At 48.1% G+C, this 24,487-nt stretch overlaps 1 protein-coding gene across 1 annotated transcript in view; it reads right to left on the bottom strand.

The window, feature by feature from the left end:
- LOC311312081 (glutamate receptor ionotropic, kainate 2) overlaps window positions 1–24,487 on the bottom strand; it is a gene marked incomplete at both ends in the record, with an annotated part of 148,148 nt that overhangs the window by 15,196 nt on the left and 108,465 nt on the right. The window contains 3 exons of the mRNA XM_084441950.1: window positions 13,205–13,422; window positions 16,436–16,554; window positions 21,304–21,527. Coding sequence (XP_084298076.1) covers window positions 13,205–13,422; window positions 16,436–16,554; window positions 21,304–21,527 — 561 coding nt within the window. The remainder of the gene's footprint in view (window positions 1–13,204; window positions 13,423–16,435; window positions 16,555–21,303; window positions 21,528–24,487) is intronic.

The following is a 24,487-nucleotide window of genomic DNA, read 5'->3' as shown; positions in this document are numbered from 1 at the left end:
CAATTTGCACAAAATACAGTCATGTTCATCTTTTCTTTCCCAGAATGGGCCCTTCTAACCCCCTTCTCCTCCCTCCCCGACTCTACTGACTGCCTGTCTTCTTTTGTTAATATCTTTTGCAGAATCCTTACTCTTCTTTCATAGACTAGGAGGTCTATCTGAACCAGAGAGCCTGGGCTGATTAGAACCATGCGCTGCAAATCCTTTGATCATGCTGAAGTGGCCCAAGATTAGCACGGCTACATGGTCCTTCTGTAGTCAGATAAGTTCAAAGGATTTTCGATCATTCCAAAACACAATCGCTGCTCTCTGAAAAACAGGACTCTCTCCCACGTAAGGCCGTCTGGCTGTGAGATCCCTTATAGCAGTGGTTCTCAAACCTTTCAGGCTCAGGGAACCCCTATACAGATTTTTTTCATCCACAGCACCCCTAAATTACATTCTTGGTTTTCACTCTCAGCACCTTATTATGCTACTGACGTTTAACAGTGGGCTCTGGCCTACTATAACTATTTATTATTATTAGGTGGGCCAGCTTGTAGATCTAAGCCCAACTTGTAATACTCCCACTATTTCTTTCTTTCTTTCTTTCTTTCTTTCTTTCTTTCTTTCTTTCTTTCTTTCTTTCTTTCTTTCTTTCTTTCTTTCTTTCTTTCTTTCTTTCTTTCTTTCTTTCTTCACATTCGTACAATATTAGTCTCTAAGCTGTGTGACTGTCTGACTTCGAGGTATGCCGATTTGTTCGACAACTAGGCTGCCCATTTTTATTTTATTATTAATTTTCTAACTTGTCACCATGCCTACAGTTTCTAAGCTACACAGACATATTATAGCCTACAACAAAATGTTCATCTGTCTAAGCTGTAAAATGTATACTTTTTGAGATAGAGCTGTCTGAAGCTGGCATGCCTTCCCATTGAAGTGAATGATGGGATGTTTAGAGTGTCAGTTGGGATTTGAATTTGGGGACACAAGCAGGCGCTCTTAAAGGCACAGGCACACTTTTATGAATACTGTGGCAGCATAAAACCGTCTCTGACCCAAGGTGGTGGGAGTCTCGCCATCATGCCACTATCCACGCCACGGAACCCCACACTCAGCCCCTGAGTGGGCTAGAGACACACGATCTTCATCGATGTGTGCAATCCAGATGTGTGCATCTGGATGGCCTGAAGAGGGGTACCCAGTCACTGACCGGCTCTGACCCGAGGGGGCGGAGTCTCGCCACCATGCCACGGAACCCACAACTCAGACCCTGAGTGGGCTAGAGACACACAGTCTTCACCGAAGGGTGCATGGAGATTGCCCGATCCGTAGTAGTACTATCTGTAGCCGTTACATACAGCTGCGGCAGCTAGCCCACCTCACATTTTCTCCAGGAAATGTGCTTTCTAGTTATTATTATTATTATAATTATAATTATTATTATTATTATTATTATTAAAGGATAATGGTGACCATGACATTCAAATTAATTTGTCTTTTTATTCAGTACAGTAAGTGAGATACATGCATTAGCCAACTTCTCCCTTCTCCCTCTCCAGTCATAATGGTGTGGGGCATGAAGCAGCACCACTACAGCTACCATAGCCTACTTGAGGTAGCACTCGTTGTAAAGCCTCGGTTTTGGCCATTTTTCTGCTCCTGTGTGGTTGGGCACGGCCTCCGATGTAAGTTGCTGAATGGGGGTAACGTTATTTGTTCTCATAAGAAACGTGTCCATATTTCCCTCGAGATACAACCTGTTGATACATGCAGGCTATCTGTTTCAATAACAACTGATTGAAAAAAACTGTACTTGAGGTTATCATGAATTATAGGCTACTGCGTGAGAGAGATATCAAATAATTTTAGAAGTGACAAATTCCAAATATTCTCAAAGGATTCTGCGGCACCCCTGAATACACCCACCCACTTTGAGAAGCCTTGCTTTATAGAGCACAATTAACACTCAATCAAGTCTTAAGCACAGCTGCAGGTTCCCAGGTGATTAAAAAAAAACAGGCAATGAAACTATTGTTAATCAGGATCAATTGATGGAGATCGAGAATGAACAACCCTCACGTTAGAGTCAGGGGCGTGCTGGCCACCTGTATTTTCTGGAGAATCACAGAACGGCCGCCGGTGATAACCGCCAGGCTCACTGGCCTGGCCCGCGGTAAACGTCCCCCCCACCCCCTTCCCCCCGTCAACAAATCGCTAGGCTGGGTGAGACTCCAAGGCTGTTTTTTCGTCCCAGCACGCCCCTGGTTAGAGTTGAACATGCAGGAGACCTACTGTACAGCTCGAATGGAGACCTGAGGAGACCTCTCTCACACAGTAGCCTATAATTCATGATGTTTGAATCACCAACGTGATTCCGATCTCTTAACATGCAGCCAAGACTGAATTGATTCACACTGTGACAGAGTGTGACAGATTATAAGGAGAGAGGTGTGTTAGTTCACGGGACTGTTTCACACCCGGCAGACATGACAAAGAGGATGCTCATACTGAGATACATATTTACAGAAACATGGATGACTGGAGATGATGGACATGGAAGCAGAGAGAGAGAGAGAGAGAGAGAGAGAGAGAGAGAGAGAATGAGAGCAGGATATGCCATGTGTCATGGCCACCACTGTTGTACAGTCATCATGTTATTGTTATTGTATAAGGGAGTACAATACCTGGGTTTTCGTTACAATATGACTATATACTTCTATAGTTATATATTTATACAGACTGATATATATATATATATATATATATTGTGTACTCCTTGACTTATATACTTATACTTATATTTTTAGACTGAATGTATGCTGGTACATATATATGTTATTCTATTCTATAGTGCACAGTTACTGTCCATATGGACGTATTTAGCCACTGATATCCCTTTAATGCTGCTACTCCCTCCCTCCCTCATCTAGTGTCTCTCTTTTCTGTTACTCTACTCTATTGTTTCTCTCCTTTCCAACCTTTCTGTAATTTAAACTGCTGAACTGCCAGATTTCCTCCTGGGGGGATCGATAAAGTATCATTTTATTTTATTTTATCTTATATTATAACAGGACAATGCCTGTCCAACACATTATGGTATTGCACTGTATCATAACCACATGTTTACTCCCCCCCCCCCCCCCCCCCTCCCCTCCGACCCCCCTCAAATGTAAACAGGCATAATGATCTGTTGAAGAGATCTATAAATAAAAGCGAACTGTTCTGTTCAGGCCCTGTTATGGGGGCGGGGGGTGGTGTGTGTGTGTGTGTGTGTGTTGGGGGGGGGGGGGGGGGGCTGGCTTTGGTCAGCAAGTCCTGAGAGGAATTGATCAGGTAACAGCTCACAATAACTATGCAGCCCATTCTGTCCAACCGCTGAGTCAACAAAACAACAAATCAGAATAAAATTGGGCCCCAAGGTCTTGGAGACTGAAACATAAAACTGCAAAGTAATCACAATGATTCCAATACTGTGTAAGTAAAATACATGTATAATTGCCCTTTGTTTCTAGAGCCTGAGACAGACTCCTTTGACACCTACAGTAGGGTTACAATAAGATGAATATCTATCTATCTATCCATCCATCCATCCATCCATCCATCCATCCATCTATCTATCTATCTATCTATCTATCTATATTAGGCAACAGAACCCCCCCCTTTCACACACACACATACACACACAAGCTTGTGAGCCTGACATCGACATTTGCTAAGCCATGTTTCAGGGTCATATGTGAGAGCCTGTTATCGTGTTGTCCTGCTTTTTTTTTTTGAAGAACTTCAAAGACCTCTAACATCCCCAAACATTGATTAGCGAGTGTTAACGGGCTTAATTAGGTGAAGTGGAGGGTAAATGTCTTTGTGAATGAAGGCCTTCTTCTTGTACGTTCATTATTTCTGCATTGTGATGCTAATCACTGTAGCCATGATGAGCAAGGGCAGGACATATTGTGCTCTAACCTCTCATCTACAAAAAACCTGAGAATGTGTCTTCACCCCCGAGCCTCTGCTGCTGTAAGCACCATTCTTAATATAACTTCCTCCTGAGAAAGTGATTATGGGACTTTAATGGTACCGTCACATTTTAATGGCATGTCATTTCCGTTTCTAAAATTAACTTTACTGTTCTGGGCGTACTGGATGCATTTGCGAGTACACTGTACGTGTGTGTGTGTGTGTGTGTGTGTGTGTGTGTATGCGTGTGTGTATGCTTGTGTGTGTGTGTGTGTATGTATGCGTGTGTGTGTATGTGTGTGTGCGTGTGTGTGTATGTATGCGTGTGTGTGTATGTGTGTATGCGTGTGTACTGTATGTGTGTATGCGTGTGTATGTGTGTATGTGTGTATGCGTGTGTATGTGTGTATGTATGCGTGTGTGTGTATGTGTGTATGCGTGTGTACTGTATGTGTGTATGCGTGTGTATGTGTGTATGTGTGTATGCGTGTGTATGTGTGTATGTGTGTATGCGTGTGTATGTGTGTATGCGTGTGTGTGTTTGTGTGTGTGTGTGTGTGTGTATGTGAGTGTGTGCGTGCGTGTGTGTGTGCGTGTGTGTGTGTGTGTGTGACCCAAGGCTTCGGGAGACTTCCTAACGGAGGTGTACGGGCGATGCTGAAGGTGGGCCAATGGGATGAGGCGTCCTCCTCGGATGCTCCTCCCACTAGCGCTCTCTCCATCGTCACGCTTGTCAACGCGTCTTGCGCGCCGACGAGCATATTTTTCAGCGAGGGGAATCCGAGGAAGGGAGAACATAGGTCGCAGTTATGTCAGCAAACACTATTTCTTCTCTTATAATTTGACGATTTTAACATCTTACTGTACTTGCTAGTGTGCACTAGTTCTTTGTTCTACTATAGCTAGACCATAGTCTTCTCTGATGCACCTGTCCATCTAGGTGTGCAAAAGTTCTGCTCCTTGACGTCTTCCTTGCCGGAAGCTAAACTATCACTTCCCCAAAATTGCTTCTGGTCGAGCCTCCGTTGTTATCTGATTAATTACTGTGTTTATTTAATCAGGGAACATCGTCCTTGGCCAGATCTCAGGAGGGCACTGCTGCCTGGGGAGCGTTCAAATTCAGCAAACATAGCAAACAACGTTTTCTCAGTTACCTTTGTGTTCACTGCAAACCTTTACGAACATAAGCGAACGGTCTGAAAAGGTTGTTTGCGGTGAAAGAAAATGGGTGGCGGACTGAGAGAAACATGAATTGTGTGATTGAAAGAATGAATTGAATACCGAAGGCCCTTTCACCGAAGGCCCTTTTAAGATGCAGCACCACTAGCAGAACGTTCCTCCAAAATCACCCAGAAGATCATCGTTGATCACAGATGTGGCTGAGAGGAGGCTACGCACGCTCTCGTCGCCACGGCTTTCTATGTTTGCCGCTGGCAACACGGCGGCGGCTCTCTCTCCATCGCTACCGACGAAGCCGTCGCTAACGACCAGACACCCTCCGGGCCCCCGAGGCCGAGAGAGAGAGAACGTCCACTCAGGGATTCAGGGTGTAAAAGAGCGTGGAAGGAGAGGGGGAGAGAGGAAGAGAGACAGAAAAGGAGGAAGAGAGAGAGAGAGAGAGAGAGAGAGAGAGAGAGAGGGGGAGGGTTACAAAAGCACAGGACAGTGAGAGTGAAGTATGGAGGGCAGAGGAGGACACAAATGTAATCAATACTGGAAAACCTCCACACAACGCATTTTAAAAAGCCATGACGCCAGTATGGGGATTGTAAAAAAAAAAAGAAATAAAAGAAAGCAAGAAAGGAAAGAAAGAAATAGAGTTTGAGAAAGAAATCGCTCCTCCAACAAGGGGCGGGAAAACACTGGGGGTCCGCAAGAGTTCAGGTGAGAACAGCTCTGCTTCGCTCAGCGGAAAAACATACTAACACGCACGCACACACACACATATACTTCGTTGAGAGGAGCCATACCGGGGTCTCTGGGCTCCATCTGATCACAGTGCTTTTTGATGCGAGGGGCCCAAAGGCCGTACGGGAAGGACGGTCAGGGAACTTCAAAGCCGGACGCGGCCGGGCAGACCGGGAGGAGGGAAGAGTTTCATCTCGGGGGGTGGGGGGGGGGGGTGGGGGGTGGCGTTCTGGGAAATGCCGCTTTGTTCCACAGAGCGGGCCGGCCGTCTGCCGGGTCGGGGGGGGGGGGGGGGGGGGGGGCGGTTAACGCTCTCCCACCGGAGAACGGGAGCAGCTGTGTTTGTGTCACGGCAACTTTTCGCCAACTCAAGGGGAACGGTACGAAGTGGGGAACTCACCTAGCCTGGTGTTTTACACCCGCGCTCGCCGTCGTGACGAGTCAAGGACAGAGACAGGGTGGAGCTAATCGGGACGACAAGGCCGCTGGGTCCGGTGTGAAATGTAAACTGTGAACGGGAGGCTGAATCAAAGGGGGGGGGGGGGGGGTCGTCAGGAGTATCATTGCTCATCGCAGCCTCAGCGGCATATGCTACTTCCACTGAACTCGGGGGGGGGGGGGCGTCAGAGCTATCAGCCCATGGGGTTGGGGGAGATGAGCACCCTACCCCCTCAGGTATCATAGTCGTCATCTCAATATGCATCGTCCTCTCTCTGTTTCTCAAATCGTTATTCCGGGAGTGGTGGCCTCCCCGTCTCATGGCCGACGCAGAGCAGCTCGGCGGTCCGGAGGCGGCTCGTGCTCAGAGACTCGGCGGGAGCTCCCCGCCCCCCTCAGCGCGGAACCGGTATCACACACGAGCGTCGCTGGGGGTTCTTAATAAGACGTGGTTTTATTAGGCAATAAGAGAGACACAGTGGTGTGTGTGCGCTTATTGAATTATTCAGTGTTATTGTGAAAGGTTGGGAAGTCCGTAGGCGACGTTGTCATGGCGGAACGCAGGAGAACGTGGAGGACGGAGAGGAGAACGTGGAGGAAAGAGAGGAGAACGTGGAGGACAGAGAGGAGAACGTGAAGGACAGAGAGGAGAACCTGGAGTAAAGAGAGGAGAACGTGGGGGACAGAGAGGAGAACGTGGAGGACAGAGAGGAGAACATGGAGGACAGAGAGGAGAACGTGGAGGACAGAGAGGAGAACATGGAGGACAGAGAGGAGAACATGGAGGACAGAGAGGAGAACCTGGAGTAAAGAGAGGAGAACGTGGGGGACAGAGAGGAGAACATGGAGGACAGAGAGGAGAACGTGGAGGACAGAGAGGAGAACGTGGAGGAAAGAGAGGAGAACGTGGAGGACAGAGAGGAGAACATGGAGGACAGAGAGGAGAACGTGGAGGACAGAGAGGAGAACGTGGGGGACAGAGAGGAGAACGTGGAGGACAGAGAGGAGAACATGGAGGACAGAGAGGAGAACGTGGAGGAAAGAGAGGAGAACGTGGAGGAAAGAGAGGAGAACGTGGGGGACAGAGAGGAGAACGTGGAAGACAGAGAGGAGAACATGGAGGACAGAGAGGAGAACGTGGAGGAAAGAGAGGAGAACGTGGAGGAAAGAGAGGAGAACGTGGAGGACAGAGAGGAGAACGTGGAGGACAGAGAGGAGAACGTGGAGGACAGAGAGGAGAACGTGGAGGACAGACAGCCCGTTCACATGCTTCAGAGACCTCCCAGGCTGCCTGATCCCATCATTTGCCACCATTAGATGTATTTTTCCCTAACAACTCTGAGTCAATAATTATCCAAACTGGTCAGGAATTTGTTGCTTTTCTCCCCCGATTCTGAATAGTAATGCCGACGCCCACATCGGCCTGTTTGGCGAGCGTCTACGCGTCAGACGGCGCTGGGTCTGTGAAGGCTGGTCAGGAACAACACCAAACATCCGCCCACTGACCAGCGTCCCACTCAGACTTTAGAGGAGACACGTTGTTGATAATAAGAGATGATGGTTTCCAGTGGGCGTAGTGGTAACTGCAGAGGTGGATAAACGCGATCTTGTTTACCCTCATCGATTAATACAGTCGATCAGAAAATAGGTGAGCAAACTCTCAGCCTGGTTTTAAAGAGGTGGGTTAACAGCTATCAGGCAATTCTGATTGTCGTGCTCGTGCGATTTGTTGACGGGGGGTGGGGGGTGGGCAGGCAATTTACTGCAGCCTGCTTGTGATTCTCCACAACCTACAGATGGCCAGAACGCCCCTGCTTCCCATCACATACAAAGTTTCAGTCTGAGTTTAATGGGTTAACCCTCCACTACACTCCATAGTGTGGTGTGACGAATCATATCTTGAGTTAAACACAAAAAAGACTAAGGATATGACCATAGACTATAGGAAGCAAGCCCCCCCCCCAACATGAAGTTACAACCATCAAGGGCCAGACAGTTGAAAAGGTAGTATCGTATAAATACCTGGGGACAATCATAGATTCAAAACTTAACTTTGAGGAGAATTGCGAAGCTGTGTGCAAGAAAGGACATCAGAGTCTTTTCTGTTTATGGAAACTGTCTTATTTTCATGCTGACAGAACTACGATGACGCTGTTCTATCGCTCTTTTGTTGAATCTGTCCTGTCTTTCTGCCTAGTGTCATGGTTCGGTAACCTGTCTCTCAAGAACAGAAAGTCACTGAGTCAGATTGTGTAGTGGTCTAGTAGGCTTATCGGTGAGACACAGCTCAGCCCAGAATCCCTGTACATGACACAGTTGCAGCGGTTAACTGGCTCAGTCTTAGCTGATAGGTCTCACCCTCTGAACAGAGGATTCCAGCTTCTCAAATCTGGCCGCAGGTTCACTGTACCAAGAATTAAACAAAAACCAATGATCTCTTTGATGGTGGTGATGGTGGTGGTGATGATGATAATGATGATGATGACGACACTAAGGTTTTTGCTATTAGTGTGTGTTGCACACCAGGGGACTCTGAGAGGTAGCAGCAGTATTGAATATGCAAGATGGTGATGATGATGATGATGATGATGATGATGATGATGAACTGATCCTGTTTTTTTAATGTATTTATTTATTTTTTGCTTGAATTGTCCTGGGTTGTACGACTGACTCAAGCCAAATCTACCTTTTGGTATCAAATAAAGTAAACCTAAAACTCCTGTTTTCATCATCATGACGCGCTCCAATGAAGAGGCTAATGGCTGTGGGGGGTGGTAGCAATAAATAAGCAGCAATAGGAAATAATAAATGTAAACAAATATGTAATTTTGTTACCAGATTTACTCGCCGATGATGAGCGGTAATAACACAGCGAACAGCAGCGAGCCTTCTACTGTACATACTGTAGGTAAAATGTTTCACAACAACATACTGTAGCAACAACCTGTTATTTTCTCTAACCCCTCATTGCTACTGTAATGGGTTCAGTAATGAGTTTATGAGTGTCTGTCTGTGTGTGAAAACAAGTGTGTGTGTGTGTGTGTGTGTGTGTGTGTGTGTGTGTGTGTGTATGTGCGTGTGTGTGTTGTGTGTGTTCGCGAAACAGCTCGATTAATAATGAGGTGTTAAGAATGGTACCAGCAGCCAGTGAGATCCTCAGAGTGAGAGAACCAGACCTGCCCTCCATCTGTCAACCGACAGGAGAGGCAGCGGTGTGTGTGTGTGTGTGTGTGAGTGTGTACTGTATGTGTGTGTGTGTGTTTGTGTGTGTGTGCAGGAGAGACAGACACAGAAGAGAGCAGCCGGAGACACACACACACAGACACACACACTGCGTACGTACGTATATTTGTATGTGCATATGTATGTACAGCCTATATACTGTACGTATGTACATATAGTATGTATTTATGTATGTATGTATGTCTTCAAGCGAGATCCCAAGACGTACCTTTTCGACCTAGCCTACAATCACTAACCAGCAACTTGAGACACAGAAAGGTAGCCTCAAACCTACCTGTGAATCCTCAGTATATATTGGTTTATATCCTGCTATGCACGGTATGTATATCAAGTAGTGTACAGAAGCTGGTTACCCTGAAACAGGCTTGTTCTGCTCTGACATATGTGTTGCTTCAATGGCTCAGCGTGCTACTAACCGTTTTCTGCCACCCCTAGTGCCTCTCTCTCTCCCTCCTACCATCTAACCAGGTCCAGTGGATGCCCCACTGTCGCCCGCAGACCACCCTGAGTTCGATATATACCCCTGTAACAGCTATGGATGTTGTAGTATTTAGTTAACACACACACACACGTACACACAGACACACATCAGTCCACATCCGGCTTAGGCCTGGACCTGATGCTCTTAGCCTTTCTTGCTCTGAAAATGTAATTTAATGTAATTTATTGCTCTATAAATGTTCTTAGCCGTTAGACAAATACATTCCAGGAGCTTGTTCCAGGTTGCCTGTTTTAATATCTGTGTTGCTTTTATGGCTCTGTGTGTTACTAACCCTGTTCTGCCTTCCCTCTCCCTAGGGCCTCTCTCTCTCCCTCCTATCTTCTAACCAGGTCCAGTGGATGCCCCACTGTCACCAGCAGACCACCCTGAGTCCGATAGATACCCCTGTGTCTGCTGTGGATGTCGTAGCATTTAGTTAACACACACACACACGTACACACAGACATACACCAGCCCACTTCCGGCTTTAGGCCTGGGCCATAGCAAACACACACCAGTATTTGCCATATCTCTCCTATGATGTTTTTAGCCTCTCTTACTCTGAAAATGCAATTTAATGTAATGTATTGCTTTATTAATGTTCTTAGCCGGTAGACAAACATACTCCTGGAGCTTGCTCGATCGCCTTGTTGAGAGGGGTCAGGGAAGAATTTTTACAGCTCACTTATCTGGCCCCCGGGTGATACTGTTTTTTTGCTTCCCTCTGGAATATGTAGGGGTGGGTCGTATGCCCACCTCCCTTGTTCTCTGTAAAGCGCATTGTGTTGCCTCTGGGTAGGAAATGCGCTATACAAATACAGCTTTGATTGATTGATTGATTGATTGATTGGTATGTATGTATGTATGTATGTATGTATGTTTGTATGTATGTATGTATGTATGTATGTATGTATGTATGTATGTATGTATGTATGTATGTATGCATGTATGTATGTATGTATGTACACTATATTGCCAAAATAATTCACTCACCCATCCAAATAATTGAATTCAGGTGTTCCAATCACTTCCATGGCCACAGGTGTATAAAATCAAGCACCTAGGCATGCAGACTGCTTCTACAAACATTTGTGAAAGAATGGGTCGCTCAGGAGCTCTGTGAATTCCAGCGTGGTACTGTGATAGGATGCCACCTGTGCAACAAGTCCAGTCATGAAATGTCCTCGCTACTAAATATTCCACAGTCAACTGTCAGTGGTATTATAACAAATTGGAAGTGATTGGGAACGACAGCAACTCAAGTGGTAGGCCGCGTAAAATGACATAGCGGGGTCAGCGGATGCTGAGGCGCATAGTGCGCAGAGGTCACCAACTTTCTGCAGAGTCAATCGCTACAGACCTCCAAACTTCATATGGCCTTCAGATTAGCTCAAGAACAGTGCGTAAAGAGCTTCATGGAATGGGTTTCCATGGCCGAGCAGCTGCATCCAAGCCATACATCACCAAGTGCAATGCAAAGCGTCGGATGCAGTGGTGTAAAGCACACCGCCACTGGACTCTAGAGCACTGGAGACGCGTTCTCTGGAGTGAAGAATCACGCTTCTCCATCTGGCGATCTGATGGACGAGTCTAGGTTTGGCGGAATGGTACTTGTCTGACTGCATTGTGCCAAGTGTGAAGTTTGGTGGAGGGGGGGTTATGGTGTGGGGTTGTTTTTCAGGAGCTGGGCTTGGCCCCTTAGTTCTAGTGAAAGGAACTCTGAATGCTTCAGCATACCAAGTGATTCTGGACAATTCCATGCTCCCAACTTTGTGGGAACAATTTGGGGATGGCCCCTTCCTGTTCCAACATGACTGCGCACCAGTGCACAAAGCAAGGTCCATAAAGACATGGATGAGCGAGTTTGGTGTGGAAGAACTTGACTGGCCTGCACAGAGTCCTGACCTCAACCCGATAGAACACCTTTAGGATGAATTAGAGTGGAGACTGCGAGCCAGGCCTTCTCGTCCAACATCAGTGTCTGACCTCACAAATGCGCTTCTGGAAGAATGGTCAAAAAATTCCCATGAACACATTCCTAAACCTTGTGGAAAGCCTTCCCAGAAGAGTTGAAGCTGTTATAGCTGCAAAGGGTGGGCCGACGCTATATTAAACCCTATGGATTAAGAATGGGATGTCACTTAAGTTCATATGCGTGTAAAGGCAGATGAGCGAATACTTTTGGCAATATAGTGTATGTACGTATGTTTGTATGTATGTATGCATAGGCGATTTTACCCTCTTAAGAGTAGGGGGGGCAACATTTTGACGTGAGAAAAAAGACAAACAGTTCTGCCGTCTCGTCCCATCTACAAAGAATACCAGTTGTGAACAGTATGTTTATAAGAAATCCGTATGACAATTCAATATGTACAACACATCAAACTTCATCTAGACACCACGAGCATGTCAATATGACTTTATGACCGAGCACTAGGCCATACCCAACATCACAACATCAAACTGCAACTGCCTGCTGGTGCTAGCTTCCTCGCCGATGGTGATGTTGCTAGTGCTAGTGCTAGCTCCGATAGCCTCTGTAGCACTTCTGCATTCGATTGCACCTGCTGCGCTGTCATTTCGAATGGTAACTTCTTCATTAGCATTGCCAGATTTTATTTTATTTATGAAGAAGTGGTAAATTGTTTTTATAGCTCTTTTTGCCATTGTGAGCAGGTTGGCTAGTTGTAGCTTGTTGAGCACTGAGCAGTACAGTCAGATCTCATTTTTTTTGACGGACGAGTTGTGCCATTAGTGGATTATTAATTTTTTTTTTTTTTTTAAAGGTAGCCTAGTTTAAGTAATAAATACACTTTTAAAATTAATGATGATCTAACACAAACTGGTACAAACCACAATTATGTATTTAATAATTGTGTTAATTAGTAAAAAAAAAAAAAAAAAATCTTTTTAAGAATCTGAGCAGAGTTGGGCTGTCCAATCGGGGGGGCACTTGCCCCCCCTGCCCCCCCTATAAAATCGCCTATGTATGTACTTATGTATGTATGCTATATATAATGTCATGATACTCTCCATGCTAGTCACTATATTTAAAATGAACCTTTCACATGGCTGCCTGTTGTTTTTCTGGGATATAATTAACAGGCGTATATACTGTATCTGGTAGACAAACTCATTTTCTAAATCAACCACTACCCTCCACTACCCTCGACCTCCCTGGCTGTGACCCACCTTGAAGAAGGTCATGGTGGAGCCGTCCTCCACCACGCCGTACTCGATCTTGGTCTGCTTGGCCAGGTCGTCGGCCGAGTCGATGGGCGACTCCATCCTCTCCACGGTGAGGAAGGCCGCCAGGTTGGCTGTGTAGGAGGAGATGATGATGAGGGTGAAGAACCACCAGATGCCCCCCACGATCCTGGTGGAGAGGGCTTTGGGCATGAGCTCTGAGCCTGGGAGGGGAGGGAGCAGAGAGGTGGGTCAGCACCGGCCTGGTGGCCCTGGGCTGGAGAGGACGAGCACCGGAGGACCGAGCCGGGCCCAGCCTCGCAATCCCTTGGTTAATAACACACGCGCGCGCACACACACACGCACATATACACATAAACACACACAAACAAACAGGATCCCACATCACACACACACACACACACACACACAAACATAATCTCACATCACACAAACACACACACACACAAACAGAATCTCACATCACACACCCACACACACACACACACACACGTAAGCACACACACACACATACACACACGCACTCACATACAGACTCTCACATCACACACACACACACACACACACACACACACACACACAGACTCACATCACACACACACACACACACACACACACACACACACACTCCCGGGCAGAGTGGGCAGCAGGCCTGGTGATGCGCATGCAGTCACATAGCGCTAGTTCAATTCCCTAGCCCTAACACTAACCCCTATGTCCTCTGACTGCGTAACAATCTCTCTCTCTCTCTCTCTCTCTCACACACACACTTCACCAGCCAGACGAGAGAACTCTATGCCTCTCTACGGTAGAAAGAAAGTACTACGTTGTTCTTTTAAGATCATAGATCATGTCCTATCGAATATAAATCATTTTGACAGCCATGCATCGATCACTATTCTTGAACATACTTTTATGAATAAACCAGCTTTTTGGGATATCCTTCAGTGAGGACTGAAGGATGGCGAGATCTATCAGCAGTCTAGCGGCCTCTGCGCCCGTGTAGTTTTGCACAAGGAGGCTGCGTTAAAGGAGTGTGTGTGTGTGTGTGTGTGTGTGGGGGGGGGGGGGGGGTGTCTATGCCTTGCCTGGCGGGGAGCAGCTGAATGGGAAAAGGCCCACTCTTCTCAAGCGGCTAAAGCAATTTGAAGCTGCGATGTTGCACACGTTCACTCAAAAGGCAAAGGCGTCGAAGTGTGGGAAAGATAGGAGGATAAGAGCCCCGTCGCTCTCTCTCTCTCTCTCTCTCTCTGGGGTACGACTCCATTCCACTCTTATAATTCGCTCCTCTGACTCTCTCTCTTTCCCTCTCCCTCTCTCTCATTCTCTCTTCATCCTCCCAGAAGCCCCTGCCCGGGAAGACGGAGACCCCCGCCGGCTCCAGCGGGTCGAGCCGTCCGCAGAGACCACCCCGTCGAACCCCGCCCCCCAATCCCACTACCGCCGTTCCCCAGACAGCCAGGCACACACAGCAGAGCGCAGATTCAACAGCCGCATCACGATCACCCAGAATGCCCCGCGGCCACCCACTCTGCTCATTGGTCAAACCACTCCCAAGCAAGAGACAGCAGACACACAGAAAAGACAGAACATCCACACAAACGCTACCAGGGGGGTGGCCGGGGGTTTTTGTGTTTTTTTTGGGTTTTTACCGGCTTCTTCTTACCCATGATGCACCTGAGCGAGCAGTGCACTAAGAGGTGCCGCCACCCCGGGGAGCGGAGCGGGACCCCAAACAGAAGCTGGCTGGGGCTGAGTGTCATGTACCCAAGGCAACGTCGTGACCAAACACAGCACGTCCCAACGTTTTCTGGGGGGCGGGGCAAGCCGCGCCACACACACGGGAGCCTCTCTGCATTGCAACGCGGGCCGGAGACGTCGCCGTGGACACGCCGCGCCGACAAAGACAGCCAGACCACAGTGTGCCGCCCCGGCCTTCTGCTCCGACCGCCACATCTTCTCAACCCCGCCCCCCCCCCCTCCCCGCCCGTATGCCGGCAATGGTACAGTCCTACACTGTCATCTTGACCCTGATCTATATGATTTACATGTGGAGGAACTTCTCATGACCCACACAATGCATTAGTTTTCTAGATTTTCGGGGGGAAAAAGCACATTGTATTGTATTTCAGCTCATCTGATCTCTGCTGTGATCTAGGAGATCAGGTCTACTATGTTTACACCTGCAAGGAAAAAAAACTCAATTACTTAAGTGTCGATATGACTAAGCATGCAGGATTATGGAACTCAATGCATGCAGCCAGCCAACATCAGAACATCAGAAAACCTCTAAATAATTTCTCAAAAATGACTCCCATCTCTGCAGAATTCTAGCAGCGCCGTTTCACTGATGCAACTCAATCCTGTCTCAGCTCCCAGATGCAGGCAAACCCGGGTCGTCACCATGCCGACCAGATCCTAACTCACCCAGGCTTCCCGTATCGTACGCTGCATTGCTCATTTCTCAACAACAACAACAAACACGTAGCTTTGGGTATACTTTCAAAATGCAACATCTCTTATCTTAGCATGCAGCCCAGTTGAAACGATCTAAAAAGTCATTCCGTTTCCATGTCCTTTTTTTTTTTGTTCTCGTCTGAAGATGCAGCCTAGTTGAGAAGATATGGCGTCGTTTCGGCAGAAGAAGAAAACAAACCCGGTTAGAGGCAGCCTGAGAGGGAACACACTGTGAGGCCGTCCTCCTCAGTCTCATTCACATCCTCACACCTTCCACACCTCAGTTCTGACGGGGGGGGGGGGGGGGGGGGGGGCTTACCTGATCATCGGGGTCCGTGGGTGGGTGGGGAGGGATGGAGGGTAAGAGGGAGGTGTGTGTGTGTGTGTGGTGGGGGTAGGGGGGGGGGGATAGATGAGGAGGAGAAGGAGCAGGAGGGCGGGGGGGGGGGGGGGGGGGGGGGGGGTAGACCAGTTGTCAGGGTTAAGATGGGAGGGCCGCATGCGGGGAACACCTTTTCTCACCCCCGTCCTCATTCACCAATCACCACGCTCCCATCCTGGGACTCCACGCCTCCACACACGCACCCCCTGGCCCCCCACCACCACCACCGCCGCCCCGGGGTCCGAAACAACCAGTCCGCGTCCAGCTACATGCACAGAGGCCCCCATGCATGGTTGTGGGCCTGGCTAAGAGCAAGAGTGACCCCCCAGCAAAAAAGTGGGACGTGTGCTAAAGAGGGCGCAGGCAGAGGCGTCTACCTTGCTGCATGAGAGCTCCAACTCCGAACCAGAAACTATTTAGCAGGGTGAAATTGTTTTCCACTACATCCGAGTCGGGGTTGCACGGGTGGGGATTGTACCACTCGTAGGGACTAAACCTGAGAACACACACACACACACGTGGATTACGTCAGGAAACCACAAACAAGACAAGTGTTGTAAGAGCAGCGACGCGGGCCGGGTCTTACACCTGGAGAGACAGGGGAAGAGAAGAGCAGGGTTAGTCATCCACGTTGCCATGTCGACACTGGGAGGAAACCCGAGCTCGCGGTCAGACACAGTACAGTAATCTTGCATGTGGATACAGTACATCATACTGTACATACAGTACATCACGGTTCATTAGATGAAAGACGGTGTTATTCGTTCTGTTAGACGCTACGTAAATAATAAGATATTAACAGGAGGGATTGGATGCTGATGTTCCTCTGGTCGGGGGCGATTCTTGTTTTCAGTCATCTTGATAGATGGCGAAGTCGGTGTTTGAATGATCCCGGGGGTGTGTGTGGCCAAACGCCACTACTCACGTTGACACGCTCATATGAAAGGCAATTCGCCCGGCAATCTTAATTGGGGAGGGGGGGGGGGGTCTGAAAATAACTTCATTGTCGCTTGAGACAAAGCCCGAATAATCCGTTAAGCGGCTCGAACAGTTCGTTCCCATCAAAGCCCCCCCCCCGCCCCCCTCCTCACTCTGCACACATCTCCAGCAAAGACATTTCCCATTTATTCATGTTAAATAAAAGTGACATTACATTAGTAAAGGTTGATTGGACTACAATTAAGCATGCTGGCCTGATTCAGTTTGTGGAGAGATAGAATCAGGGTCAAAGCTTCTCTTTAGCCCTCCATGTCTTTTTTTTTTCTTTTACAGGCACAAGGGAGTGACTAATTATTCAGAGCTTCTTGACTTGACTATGAACTATTGTATGATACAGCAGTGCTTCAGAAGTCCACTATGATCACCTGGGCATATGCTATTTGCATGAATATGGCTGTGTAGTTTATGTGTCACGGTTGGGACTGTGCTGTCCACACTGGAGCCTACAGTACATGTACCCGCAAATAAAATACAGTATCAATACAATGACAGTGTATAGCCTACTGTATATCCGTAGCATGTCGCTGAGTAATGACTTGACATTATGAAGTGATTGCTGCAGTGTAGTCGTTCAGTGACTTCACAGACTCAGGGGGATATTTCCTGTCCAGCTCAAGGACCTCTCGACGTTCCGGCGGATTCCTGCTTTAAGAGAATCCTTGGCTTTAAATCAATCCAGTCCGCTCACTCACTTTGCTCCAGATTTGCTTGCTTGTCAATTTGCGACGGCAAATTGAGTTCACGCGAACCGCCGACCTCGTCGAGATGTATGTGCGCGGTTCCCCCTAACCTCGCGCAGAGGTCTCCCGGCGTGTGTGTGTTGTGTGTGTGTGTCCCACCCCCGGATCATGTACCGGAAAGCCAATTACCAGGCGGTGGCGGGAACAGGGATGAGTGAGGTTGTCATCCGTACATGGCTGGAGTGCACTGGATGAGGGCGGGGGGGGGAGGTGTGTGTGTGTGGGGGGGGGGGGCTTTATTGTAGACGGCGCGGGGTGAATACTAAAGTCTCGTCGTAGGAAACAGCGCAGCCCTCCTCCCGAGGTACCCCTGTCTGCCCCCGTCACCTGTCAAGTCTGATCCAATTAAAGCCGGCCAGACGTTATCTCGGGCCATCGGCGTCGCGGAGAGACCGACCTCCAGCAAGGTCAGCGCGGAGATATCAGCGCGGAGATCTCCACGGCCAGACGGCAGGACTGACCGGGTGCAAACAATGGACAGGCTTTTATCTCTGAGAGGGGGGCAGGGTCGTCCCGGTGAAAACTCGCCAGCGATGATGCGTTTGATAAGGTCGGTGTCGGGCGGAGATGAGCCGACAGCGGCGGTATGGCGCCGGCGCCCCCCCACGTGGGAGGGACAGGGGGGGGGTCATCAAAGAGACGGATCAAACGCCAGCGCGTTCTTCTATTCATAAGCTTACCTCGCTCAGATCAATAACGCGGCTACGTATCGCGAGGTCCCGCGCTGAGAGGTTCTGATGAGAACGCCGACCACCGCTCTCACCCGCGCGCCGACGGAGAACAAGGTGATCTCATAGAAATGACACGCACAAAGGCATGCGGCCAAGAAGCGCACTTTTCATATGAGCGTGCCGCGGACGCGTCGGCCGTCCAATCCGGGCGGAGAACGGGGCGCTAATCACCTCCGAATTCTGCCCGGCAACCGGAGGAGGACGAGACCCCGGCGCGAGGCATTCCTTATGTCTGGCGAGCGGATGACAGCCAGATGTCACGGGTTTTATGGGAGATAATGAAGAGGTGTGCCGGCAGGGAGAGAGGGAGACTCCTGCATGCGTAAATCATCGTCCCTGTCTTTGTCTTTTGAAGCGGTGTTTTGATACGGACTAGGCAGCAAATGTGACCTCCCCCTCCCTCCCCACCTACCCCCCCCAACGCCCGAGCTATAATAAGCATAGAGCAATGGCCGACGTGGAGGTGTGATGTGAGAGAGAATCTGTTAGCCGTTTCATCCCCTGCGTTCCAGAAAGGGAAGAGTGGTGAGGCGGCCATTAGAGGAACAACATCAAACAACGATGACATCAGCAGCAAGGGGGGGCCGGTGAGGGACAAGGTAGTTATGTGGTTTTTACAGGGCACCCTGTAGGGGGGGGGGGGGGGGTCTATATATGGCACAGAGAACTTTTGGCCTAAAGGCTCGCCTACAACCAGGCCTTATTGTGCCACCCTACCCTACCAACACTCGCTCTCGCACACATGCGCATAAACACGCACGCGCGTGCAAACACACACACACGCAGTCTCTCTCACACACTCGCATACATACTCACACGTTCATGCACGTATACACGTACATACGACAGGCACGCGCACACACAAACACACAGGCTCACACACAGGCATACATAGATAAATGTGTACACACATATATATGCACTGTCAGCTACTACTGCATCCCTGGTGTGGCCTTTCAAGACAGGAGCTAAGGTTTGTGGCTGTGTTGTTACACTTTAAATACATCTACTTTGGGCATGCCTTGCCGTATACAGCAACAAGACATGAACCGAACATTATAACACTTACCCAAGACTTACTTATTGTGTTAATAAAACAAGATAGGTGCATATTCTGAACCAACTTAGATGACAGTTGTAGCTTTTTTTGATTCTCTTGTGTGATCATATCGCCAGTAACATTGAAAAAACACGTGTGTGTTAACCGTAAAACTGCTGCCGGCGTAGCGCGAAGACAGCTGCGCCCCGGCAAAAGTTTTAGAGTTAACGTGAACTCTTCTTCTCGTTTTCTTCACCGTGCTTCAAACGCTGCCCCTCTCCCTGTCCGAGAACGAGAGTGTGAACGCGCTGCCCTGGTCTCCCTCTCTGAGAACAAGAGTGTGAACGGAGGATGACAGAGGACCCTCCGCCAGAACAAACAACACCATCAAGCGCGGTGTCACTCTTGTTCAGCCGAGCCTCTGATGAAATATGCAACAGCGTTCTAGCATTCTAACAGCTTTACGCCATACAATACGCTCCACACACTGTATACGCTAGGATAAGACGAGAATGACAAGATCCAAACATCAGAATGCTTGTATTATGTGCCCAGAGAGCCCCGTGTTCTCCTGCTTACTGCGCTGGGTTGACCCTGGGTCTGTTACGGCGCACAATGAAACTAAAGCTTCTACCGACTCTCCAACAACTACAATAATCTCCCCTATAGCTCAGCCTCTAGGAGCTGACATGTCCATTTGCCTGCCGAGCGATCAAGGCCATAACGTAGCAGAGTGCTCCGCCGTCCCCTGCACTTACACCGGCAACCAATCAGCGATCCTCTAGCCTCCTAGCGTTAGGATTGGACGGGCCTTTTTAATGCCTCGTTGTGCCTTTGCAGTTTTTGTTGTGCTTATGTATTATGTACAACGGCAGAGAAGGAAGTTCTATCTATCTATCTATCTATCTATCTATCTATCTATCTATCTATCTATCTATCTATCTATCTATCTATCTAACTACCTACCTGCATCTATCTGTCTGTCTGACTGTCTCTCTCTCTCTCTCTCTCTCTCTCTCTCTGTATATATATATCCCTGTGTGTTTGAAGCCAGATGAAGAAAACTAAAGAAAAGAAAAGACAATACGTACTTTGAGACACGGGGGACAGAGAGGGTGGGGGGGGGGGGGGGCAGCAGCCATTCTCACCACACACACACGCACACACACACACGCACACACACACACACGCACACACGCACACACACACACACCTACACAAACGCACACGCTCACGCAAAGTTCCTGAAACGGCTGATTTCCCTTCTCTGCCTGTGAGGTTTGGTTTGATTGATTTGTGTTACTGGGCAGCCGGTAGGGTGGAGAGAGACGGCTGGGGAACGAAGGAGGAGAGAGAGAGGGGTGGAACTCATCCCTCTTTCACACTGAGGGAAAAGACCGATACTCATAAGATACCTCCTCTTTGTGTGAATTAAATCAACTGTCAGCAAAAGTACTAATACCCATGTACGTCTTATTCAATTGCATTAGAGGTTTGTGTGGAAATGAATTTAAAATTTATTTTAAAGCATGGGCTATAAGGTAATGCGGAATATGACATCCGTTATCAGTGAGTACAGACGCCGTTGTTAGCGTTAGCCCGAGGTTTCACAGACCATAGAAGTCTAAACCCTAAATGCCAGCGACTGCTGTGTTAGTCGGACAGCGGCGTGTTAGCTTAGCATGTTAGCATCTCTTTGTGTTGTGAAGCGGCGACTGGCGGAAGTGGCATGTTACCTGGCGATGACAAACAGCACACAACTGACACCCAAGTAGGCCAGCAGAATATACATCCAGATATCGGGCGAGAGGGGGTTGAGGAAGGAAAACACCCCAGGGTTGGTTCCGTTGGGCTTGCGGTAGAGAATACTTATCCCCAGCGTCATGAAGGGCTTGGAGAAGTCGATGACCTTCTCCCGCACGTACGTGATGGCCAGGGGAGCCACTGCAAGATCAGCTCTCTGTCAATAGCAAACATAAAGCAGAAGAGGGATAGGCTGTAAGTCACAGGCACAGGAAGCGTTTAGAGGCAATCGAATTAAGAAAACAGGCCCTTTACACACCACAGTCTGTCCCGAGGCACTTAGGGGGGAATTTAAAGCTCTCTTGCTCTCTCTCTCTCGTTCTTTCTCTCTCTCTCAATCGCCCTCTCTCTCTCAATCTCACTCTCTAGCACACACACACATACTACACACTCTGCCGCCTGCACTCTCTCCTACTGCCTCTCTCTCTCTCTCTCTCTCTCTCTCTCTCTCTCTCTCATTCCTTCGCTCACACACACACACACACACACACACACACGCACACACACACACACACACACACACACACAACCTAAGACCTCCCTTTCCTTCTCTCCTATGGGGGATGGATGATCATATTGATCACCACACTTCACACATATAATTGTCTCTATCTAAAATGTTGTATCCGTCGGTATATGCATACTGAGTTGAATTGGTTAAACTCACTCACTATAAATACCGCCCATGCACGCCATCAAATCGCTAGCTTCAGGTGAGGTTGTGATGTGTGAGAAGCTATACTGAGCGACACAGTGACACCTGTGACAAAGGTGCTGTTGACTCTGGATACCCAGTCGGGCTCAGCTCGGCCAGCAGGAGGCGCTGCAGCGTGTGGAGTGAGTTTAGGGGGGGGTGAGCGTAACTGAGTTAAACTGGTTAAACCAAGCCCCCAGGATTCGAAATCTAAAGTGAAGGCCTATTGAACCGCGCCATCTTGGCTAGATTTGTAGTCACTTGGCTATTTCCGGTGACTTTTGACTTGCGCAGTTGAGCTTCTCTGGCCGACGCGCGTCCACGCACGTTCCCGGCTCTCCCCGCTTTGATTTAGCAATGAAAACCGGCTTGCATATTAACCTGTTTTTGTCAAATATATCAATTGGAGAAATTATTTTTTGATCCTGGCATCTTAGTTTTAACAGGTTAAATATAATTGAACATGTTTTGTTTGCTAGTAGATGGTATTCATTCCGTTCGCGATAACGTTATTGCAGCCAGGCTAAATTCCTCCAGGGAGCCAGTGACAGGCGAGTTGAAGAGCTTCACTCCCCGCCAGCAGGAGCTCTGGCCGCGGCTACCGCATCTCGGAAAACCCGCTGAGTTCATGGCTGCTATTTCACATTCGCCCTTGATCAATCCCAATACCGATCCATGGTAATAATGAATCAATCGTTCAGATCAGATCGGCAGTGCTGCATGCATGTTACAACATCATTGTTAGCTTTATTAACATAACCATAGCCTACATTTATCTCTCTAACGTTAGGCTATCCATCTTACACCAGTCGGCCATTCGATAGCTGGAAGCGGTCAACGCCAACGTTGACTGAAAACACCCAAACTCAGTGTATCGTTTCATCTTCATGCTACACATCAACTCCTTTACATTGTATGTGAATAAATTCCTGTTATTCTAAAAATATCCCATTTCTGTCCATTCCTGGAAAAGGCTAATAATTGCTGTCAAATGATCACTCCAGTTTATCACCGTATCCCACTACCATTTCAACTATGCACAGGAGGTTGTCTTGTGGTCATTTTCATTAAAAAATGATTAGCCTGATCAGTTTGTTGTATGTATTAAGCCCTTTTTGAGCGGTATGCTTGTATTAATAGCTTATAGCTTGCCATACTCACCAACCGTGGGACCTCAGAAATAGGGAGCATTTCCAAACCAAATTGCCAAATAACCAAATTTATTCACATACAATGTAAAGGAGTTGATGTGTAGCATGAAGATGAAACGATACACTGAGTTTGGGTGTTTTCAGTCAACGTTGGCGTTCACCGCTTCCATTTATCGAATGGCCGACTGGTGTAAGATGGATAGCCTAACGTTAGAGAGATAAATGTAGGCTATGGTTATGTTAATAAAGCTAACAATGATGTTGTAACATGCATGCAGCACTTCCGATCTGATCTGAACGATTGATTCATTGTTACCATGGATCGGTATTGGGATTGATCAAGGGCGAATGTGAAATAGCAGCCAGGAACTCAGCGGGTTTTCCAAGATGCGGTAGCCGCGGCCAATGCTCCTGCTGGCGGGGAGTGAAGCTCTTCAACTCGCCTGTCACTGACTCCCTGGAGGAATTTAGCCTGGCTGCAATAACGTTATCGCGAACGGAATGAATACCATCTACTAGCAAACAAAACATGTTCAATTATATTTAACCTGTTAAAACTAAGATGCCAGGATCAAAAAATAATTTCTCCAATTGATATATTTGACAAAAACAGGTTAATATGCAAGCCGGTTTTCATTGCTAAATCAAAGCGGGGAGAGCAGAGAGAGCCGGGAACGCGCGTCTACATTTCAGATAAATGTGAACTTTTTCGTGGACGCGCGTCGGCCAGAGAAGCTCAACTGCGCAAGTCAAAAGTCACCGGAAGGCCAGAAAAGCACAACTGCGCAAGTCAAAAGTCACCGGAAATAGTCAAATGACTACAAATTTTGCCAAGATGGCGCGGTTCAATAGGGCTTCATTGTTGATAGCGGCCAGTGAATGGAGTGGCTGTATCCAGTTTATATAATACATCCATGGGTTAAACTCACTCCTCAAATTATACCCCCGTGCGCTAGCTTTTCGGTGGCATAGCTGGGTAAAGCGGTGTTTGTGAGAGGCGGTCACGCGTGCTCGTACAGTAAGTCCTGTACACAGGCATGTTCTAATAAGTGTACTTTATTGATAAACACTTCACAGTGTTCTCTCGGTGATATTCACCCTCGGTTCAGGCTAGGAGTCACGTCTCGGGTTTAGTACATCGAACTCGACCAATCAGTCATGGAAAAGGCATGTGCCGCCCAGCCAATAGTGTCGGCGCATCCCGGGTTCGAAACCTTCACTCCTCTGATAGCTGATAAATCTCTAGCTGCATTCTGACTGTACATGCTTAAC

The sequence above is a fragment of the Borostomias antarcticus genome (assembly GCF_949987555.1).
Source record: "Borostomias antarcticus genome assembly, chromosome: 8".
Lineage (NCBI taxonomy): Eukaryota > Metazoa > Chordata > Actinopteri > Stomiiformes > Stomiidae > Borostomias > Borostomias antarcticus.
This window is presented reverse-complemented; position numbering and strand designations above follow the sequence as displayed.